At 39.7% G+C, this 8,207-nt stretch overlaps 1 protein-coding gene across 2 annotated transcripts in view; it reads right to left on the bottom strand.

Annotated features, from left to right (window-relative positions):
* The window catches only part of si:dkey-12j5.1 (probable assembly chaperone of rpl4), a 21,769-nt gene extending 13,785 nt beyond the window's left edge, over positions 1–7,984 (bottom strand). Inside the window, exons 1-8 of one of the 2 annotated variants that reach the window (XM_035629568.2) lie at positions 7,772–7,984; positions 7,493–7,602; positions 7,216–7,362; positions 6,928–7,080; positions 6,111–6,214; positions 5,895–6,018; positions 4,432–4,524; positions 3,465–3,533 (exon numbers count right to left, since the gene is read on the bottom strand). In XM_035629568.2, coding sequence (XP_035485461.1) covers positions 3,465–3,533; positions 4,432–4,524; positions 5,895–6,018; positions 6,111–6,214; positions 6,928–7,080; positions 7,216–7,362; positions 7,493–7,602; positions 7,772–7,838 — 867 coding nt within the window. In that variant the 5' untranslated portion in view covers positions 7,839–7,984. Of the gene's footprint in view, positions 1–3,464; positions 3,534–4,431; positions 4,525–5,894; positions 6,019–6,110; positions 6,218–6,927; positions 7,081–7,215; positions 7,363–7,492; positions 7,603–7,771 lie in introns of both variants that reach the window. The other variant, XM_035629567.2, reaches the window with a different exon arrangement.
* Positions 7,985–8,207: the final 223 nt, after the last annotated feature.

The following is an 8,207-nucleotide window of genomic DNA, read 5'->3' as shown; positions in this document are numbered from 1 at the left end:
CTGCCGTGAAAACTACGGCAAACAGACACTTTAATGGCTGTCGGCAGAGTCTGTCTGATTGTCTGTCTGCTATGTGGCAGGTCAATTAGTGGTGGTGATGGGTGATGATGATGGTAATATAATATACATGCCTGTGTCTGCCTGCAGTGAGAAGACTGATCTCTGAGGGCTGTGCTACCACCGAGAAGAATATTAAACAATGAATTAACAATTCAGTAAAAACAAGCGAAACGGCAGGAATTTAACTATTAATTGATTAATCGTTTAATCTATAAAATGTCCGGAAATCAAAGTATATAGATAAAATAATCATACAAATAATAAAAATCTAAAATGAAATAGGCAGACAATTAATTGAATTGGAAAAGCTGGAACCTGAAAATATTTTGTATTTTTTTGTTGATCAATGCCTTTAATGATCACCAGATTCCAGATTTCATAAATTATCAGACCAACTGAAAAATGTCCAGAGCAATTTTCAACAGTAATACATAACACCTATGAGCTTTGCTTTCATCATGTCAATTATTATCTTGGACACCGGGACAAGCTTTTATGCAGAAAATGACCATTGATTTACGACACAAAGGAACAGCGTCACCCATTGCATGACCAAAACAAGGAAGAGAATAGCGTTCTACAAGTCATCTATCACAAGTGATGGAAATGGCAAATGGTGGAACAGGCTGAATTGACAAAAACGACTTCACCTCACAAGAGAAAAAGAACCATGTTGACATGTAAAAAAGGAGAGTGATAAAAAAAAGAGATAAAACAAGAGTGAACCTCGGATGAGCATTCACTGTGTAGTGAGCTCCGGGACTTAAGAGGCTTCAAAAACGACATGTAGTTCTTCTTCTTTCTACTAGATCAGTAAGTAACACAACCATCCTACTTATTAATTCGAATGGACGTTAAACTCAAGTTTATACGTTCAAATTCAGATTTTTATGGTTGTATTCTGTTTTGGACAGTGGCCAGGCTGCTGGCATTGAGTTGGCCACGATACCAACGCTGCCGCTAGTTAACGCCAGGAGCCAGAAAACCAAGTAGGAACTTCAGAGTACAAACTTCTTTATTCTCCTCCGTGAGCTCCAAAGTGGAGTTGACAACTTCCTCAGTTCCTCAAGTCGCTGGACAATGACAACAACAGAGTTATTTCAAGGTTGTTTTTAAGCGCCTCTCTTGTGCTCCTAACTCCATTCAGAGAAATCACACAAACACATTCTGCATGTATTCAAGTGTTTCTCTTCAAAAAGCTATCAAAATGGAAAATACTCCCTCTCCAAATTAAATGGCACAGATCCACGCTTTAGTAAAGCAGAAGACTAAAGAAAAGAGAAAACGAGTATCAGCCAAAACTGATGTTTTCATGAATTTATAAACCCACAGTGCACTTACAAAGCCCATGAGGAAAAACACACCGTGTAACTTTTACCACCGGTTGATGTCATAGTTTCAACGATCTTGACGACCTTCTACTAAAGTAACTCAAGTACCATAATATACCCATGTTATCAGGATATATCATTTTTTGACAAGCTTTTCCTTAGCTCTCGGCTTACAAATGAACCAGAAATCTCTCTTTAACAAAGCTTTCCTCCAACTCTTTTCACAGTCGTGGCCTTGACAGACTTTGCATCTTTAAAAAAGACTGTTTATCCAGCAGTGATACCATTAACCATGTGCAGCACTTTCCTCCTCTGGGTTTAGCTGTATTATTGCAGAGGCTGCCCACTGGCATTGAATTGGTGACCACTTCTATTAATGTCATGAGAAATTAATAAGCTTTAATGAAGAAAACCTGAGAAACCTACAAGGAAAAAGGCAGAGATGCTTAACAAAGCAAAGGTCATGTGGTTAATGTGTCTGGATCTTCTTTAGACTGTCACCTGGTGGTCCAAAAATGTTGAAATGTTGTTGAGGAAAACATCTCTTATCATTTTTGTGATTTAATCACCACCATGCACTACAATGTTAGTTTTTACAATAATTATCAAGATAACATAATAAACCCTGATTATCTAGCCAAAACAACCACATTATGACATTTTTATTTTAACAACAAAAAAACATTTATATCAGTTCCAACTCTCTAGATGGAATGTATTAAGCCAAACTGTATTCATTAGACAGAGTTCAATCTACAACTGAGACACAAGTAGTTCTGCTACTATTTCTGCTATTCTAAAGTGAACTATTATTAACCAGTTTACCCTTTAAGGCTACAGAGAACACAAACGTGTCTATAATATGTTTCTTTGGGAAAAAAAAAACTATTAAATCATACTTTCAAAGCCTTGGCTGAGTTTGAAAGACCCCACAAAATATTCAACAGGGGAAAAAAATACATACAAGTGGTCGTATTCCGGTACAGTGCTTAAAAAAAGGGTAGCCTTCAAACTAATAACTGAAAAGACTGCAAGGAGCAGAGGATGGAAAGAGAGATAGGATGTTCCAATCAAATTTGGCAAAGTCTCCGTCTGGGAGAGGTGGATGGAAAATATGTCGCTTCTTCTCCACAACCAACCTTCAACTCAATTCCTGTCAGAAACTTTCAAATAGCTAATGGCGAAGAGCAAATAAGACCACGGTTGTGCATTGGTGTTTACACGCAGACGTGCGTACACAGCAAAATATTCATGTTTAAAAAGTGCTCAGAATGGTTGCAGTTTGTGTATCGGCGCTTGACGACACCAACGGAATGATGAAGACAAACGACACGTCAGAAACTGTGGACCGAAACGTTGTCATTGTACTGATACACCTGACAGCCCATCTCCCCCAAACACACACACACACACACACACACACACACACACACACACACACACACACACACACACACACACACACACACACACACACACACACACACACACACACACACACACACACACACACACACACACACACACACACACACACACACACACAAAGATATAACTGCAGCTGAGGCATTTGTGTGTGTGCGTGTGTGTGTGTCAGCAAGCAGAGAAGATGACTTCAAGCATTAGTGTTAATGACGGTTAGAGGGTTTTTAGCACTGAACTGAAGCTACTGAGACACTAAATCAAAGCCATTAATACTTGAAACCGATGAGTGATTTACTAGACAAGGGCACTGTATCAGATATGGCAGCAATTCATCATAATAAAAGATTTTCTTTTTTCCCCCATTCCCTTCACCCTCTCCTCCTCCCTAGCGTGCCCCCTTACCCCTGCCCCTCTCTGTAAATACCACTCTTCAATTATTGACACTGAACTCTGGAGGGGATAAAGAATAGGCAGGGGCCTTCCCACCTTCAGTGCTATTCACTAAATAGGAAAGCGCACAAACACTGGCGAACACACACACACACATACACATACACACAAACACATACAAATGCCAAACTGCACTCCCACCATGAAGCATACACAGACCGCAACGGCTGATTGTGCGAGAACATGTGACATTTTTACCTCGTATTCCTCGGACTCGATAAGTAGTTTGGCTGTGGTGATGCGAGACTCGTATGGAGGGACCTCACTCTGGAAACAACAGAAAAGGACAAGATGGCCATTTTTGCATTGACCGTTTACACAAGCATCAACGAACATGTTTCTATCGCTTGTCTGATATAAACATGATACAATTTCAAGCTGTAAAAATGTGGCTGATAACCACAGGAGTGTCTGCAGGTTGAGTTCAGATCAACCTGTTCCACAGATAAAAATCATAACAGTAGTGCAACTTACCATCAGGCAACCCACTCACAATATTTGCTCAGTTTTGAATGTAAACTGAGGTTCCAATTATTTGGAGCAATTCAGTACAATACCCATCCTAACTTTGACATTACAGCCATTTCTTTCTCTTTGTCGAAATCCCTGTAGTCATTTGCTCGCCTCATTCTTTAGACTGCAGGTTGAGTTCAGATCAACCTGTTCCACAGATAAAAATCATAACAGTAGTGCAACTTACCATCAGGCAACCCACTCACCATATTTGCTCAGTTTTGCGCAATTCAAAAATTATTTGGAGCAATTATTTGGAGCAATTCAGTACAATACCCATCCTAACTTTGACATTACAGCCATTTCTTTTTCTTTGTCGAAATCCATGTAGTCATTTCCTCACCTCATCCATTAGACCTTTATTCTGTTGTTTCCTTGTGCTTTCTCTTCACACACTCTTACACACACACAAACACACACACAGATTCATGAATATTTAATATAAATATATCTAAATATTTTTTCCATCTTTTATTTTGTTATCTTTCGGGTTTTTTTGGTATCTCCAACTTTTGATCTCTACTGGTGTCCTTATGTTTGTGCTCACCGAAAAGCACACTGTGACAATCTTGTTAGTTGAAAGTGCTTTATAAATAAACCCGGGATCTTATGAGGTCTGGTTGCTGTCAGAAAAAATACTGCTCCAACTCACCTGCATGCCTTCCTCTGTGCTGGGAGGAGCTACACTCTGTTTCTGAGCAGGAAGCCACAATGCGACGCTCTTCAACAGGTATTCTCTGCCTTCCTAAAGAATAAAATTAACAGACACATGTTTTCATGTACAACTACAGTCACAAATTACACGAAACAAACAGAAAGACGAATGTGTGACACAGACTGGATCCTGAATGCTCTATAGATGTCTATGACATTTGGATTAATGTAATATCAATTTTGTTCTTTATTTCTAAATTATTACAAGAGTATTCCAAAGGAGACTTTGGCTGCTGGATCTGGGATGCTGTGATTTGTGTATTTGGAGTCAGTCTGACCCCTGCAGTTTTCAGTTAGCATTACAGATCCACTTCAGGTCTCCAGTATCTCTAATCAGTTTGGTAATGTGAGAGCATCAATAATAAATTTCACAGACAGTTTTATTAGACCAGGTTTTAAATATCCACTGCTGCCATCATGACAATACAGTGAAAGTAAAGTAAATTTTACAACTGTTCTTATTGGTGTGAATGCGTATTTGCGGTTGCACCCGAGTAGCGTGCTTCTTCTTTGTCTGACAAAGCACTTTGTAAACCCTGTTTTTATCATCATCATCATCATCATCATCATTATTACTGTTATTATTATTAGTGGGCAAAGAATTTTTTAAATACTTGACGAACTCTAAAAAGGGAAAGTGCATTTCCACACAGTGTACTGGTTGCTCTGGATAATCCACAGAGATTACGGTTTTCACTGTATCTGTGAAACAGTTCCCAGAAACTTCAGGAAGGGTTTATTGTGTGAATGAATAGTGATGCCTGGCCTGCAGTTGTTGCACATCTTTTTCTATATCAAATGAGACATGTCAAAACTATTGTGTTTTACTCAACTCAAAAGACATTACTGACCTGAAAGATTTGCGAGTAAATACAGAGGAAGTTCTTTCAGACAAAAACTTGGTGCATATTTCTCAGCAAAGAGGTTTTGCTTTGAATTATTCTGCCTTTAAAAACAGATGGTAAAGCAGGAACAATTTTAAAAAATGAGTAAAAACTGAGTAATGACTTTTAATATATTATTACAAAAATATAAACTGGACATTCTGAACTAAATGTTAATTGCTTCACACTGCATTTTTTTCTCCAAATTGAACTGAATAGGCTGCTTCCTCATCTATTTCTATTTATCAGATGACTATATGACCTCAGCGACCTACCCCGTGATTAACAGTTCTATTGGCATGACCTGTATGTGTATGTTTTGCTAATGCAAGTGTCCATGTGCTGATTAATGGCATACAATTCAATTTGCTCTGAATAATTAACTCAGCAGATTCCTGCTTTAATGTGGTGATAACTCACCCTGAACGTGTGTGTGTGTGTGTGTGTGTGTGTGTGTGTGTGTGTGTGTGTGTGTGTGTGCCTGTGTGTGTGTGTGTGTGGCTGTGTGTGTACTGACCTGGTTTCTCTCTGTACTGAACAAGTAACTGGCCATGAGCTGTAGAGCCTCGGGGTTGTCATGGTGATACTGTAATGCCCTCTCGATAAACTCTTTGCACTTGTCTGCGGCTCCCTCCTCCATGCTGCAGGCACACACGTCAAATACCCATTACCAATTAGTAACATTAAAGGGAGGTTACATGTGTCAAGATTGTAACTCTGTTTGAACCAGTACCAGAAGTCTGTTAGGTAAATCTCAGCGATGGAGCAGTAGGCTACACTGACATCCTTTGCTGTTGGGAGCTGGGCGTCCTCATCCAGTGGGGCAGCAGCTCCAGCCTGCTTAAAGAGCAAAGAGCAGACGACTTGAAATAATTTTAAAAGTTCCATCAAGCCTTATAAATCAAAAGATAATGAAAATGCTAATTTTTTTTAATCAACAATGTCTTCTAAGAAAGGAAATAGCTGCTTCATTTTCCATTACTTCCAGTCCAGAGACACATCTGGACACATCAACAGGCATTTTCCATTAAAAACAATTTTACTTGTCACAGTGGAAAAAACCCATGTGTAGATAACAAAATGGATAATGGCTGCTTCAGTTTCAGTGTCCCACTGTCATGGATTATTGGGACACTTGAACATAATTCATTATTAGTAATGCCTGTGTTTTTCTTAAAACAAAATATCAACTGCAAATTCTGTTAAACAGCTATAACCTTTTTCTTTTCGTCATTAAAACATTTTTTTGAAAAATAAAAGAGACTGCCATGCCAAAAAATGTCATTCTATTTCTTAACAATACAGTGATGACAGTTATTTAAATGTATCCAAATGATAAACACCTAATAATGTAAGTTATAGACAGATGTTCATACGTTGTCCAACAGCAGCCTCTAGTGAATATAAATAACATTACACAAGCATTAAGGCTTGAAGACCATGTCACTTCCTTACCATTTGTGACAAAGTACACCATTAAGGGAATGTGTGTGTGTGTGTGTGTGTGTGTGGGGGGGGGGGGGGGGGGGGGGGGGGGGGGGTGTTCTCACTGTGTTCTGCGCCTGTTTGTCCAATGCAGACAGTAGGACCTGTATTCCTCTAGTGTAGAAGTCCACAGCCTCCTGACCCGTGTGGATCTGTCCCAGGTACATGTACTTATTGTGGCCTTCCTCAGGGCTCAGCTCCACTGCACGCAGAAAAGCTTAGAGACTTGGTCAAGGAAGCTACAGACATCACTATATTAGAACAGCAAAGAAATAGCACAGCAGTGCTCTTAGTGAATTGAGGTGAATTGATGACACTCGTACAAGAAAGAAAGAAATATACTCAAAGGATATTCCCTTAGCTTTAAGTGTGTCTCCTAGTTCTGAGTAGATGTGTCCCAGCATATCTAGTGCTTGCAGGTTGGTGGACTCCACATCCAGGGCTCGTTGACAGAAAAGGACAGCCATCTCAAAGTCAAAACTGTCCATGCATTCCTCTGTCTGTACAACAGATCGTCACATGATATAAGAGATATGTAGCAGGTGTTCAGGATTTTAAATCAACACATTTTAAAGACATGACAGATCTGAGTCCTGTCTTTGATTTAACGACATCTCGTCAGTGTGTCACCTTCTCCAGTAGTTGCTGCACCGAGTACTTCTCAGCAGACTTCTTCTTGGCTTTTTCGTGCATTCTTAGTTTCACCCTCTCCTGAGGCGACAATCCGACAAACCCTGCATCTGTTGTGGTGAGATAATTGAAGAGATGACGTTATTTCTGTCTCGTTTGTTTTTCTAAAGTCAGTCAAAGCATAAGAAGTTAAAATCGACCACCTGCTTTCTCTGAGATTTACGTTAATGTCACATACTGTAAATAACTGGCAACATAACAAGCCACTGAGCAGCTCACCCCTGTTTGGGCGGTTCTCTTTCCTCTTCGGTTTATTTGTCCTTTTTCCCTTCGCCTGTCCTCCCATGCCGATCAACAACACCACTTATATTTCCACAACTCCTGCCTAAGACTCACTTAACTAGAGCGTAAATCCACAGACACGCGTGGAAAGAAAGAGTTGATGCATTCAGCGTCCAGTGCGCATGCGCTAGGCAGTGACTCGGTGGCTCCTACGGAAACTGGTGGAGGACATAATTGTAGCGGGTCAGAAAAAAACAATTTTTACAATGAGGCACAGCAAATAATATCTTGTATCCAACATATTGTGCATTTAGCATCTCCTCACACACTGAGGTAACATTGAACGTCCACATTCAAATGCTGTGTTTACAGGTGACTGATTTATAATGCGGGTTTTTTTTAAACGAACGGTTCCGCTTGTGGGCGGGTATTT

Source organism: Scophthalmus maximus, chromosome 1 (assembly GCF_022379125.1).
Source record: "Scophthalmus maximus strain ysfricsl-2021 chromosome 1, ASM2237912v1, whole genome shotgun sequence".
Classification (NCBI taxonomy): Eukaryota; Metazoa; Chordata; class Actinopteri; order Pleuronectiformes; family Scophthalmidae; genus Scophthalmus; species Scophthalmus maximus.
The sequence above is the reverse complement of the archived record's forward strand: the minus strand, read 5'-3'. Positions and strand labels throughout refer to the sequence as shown.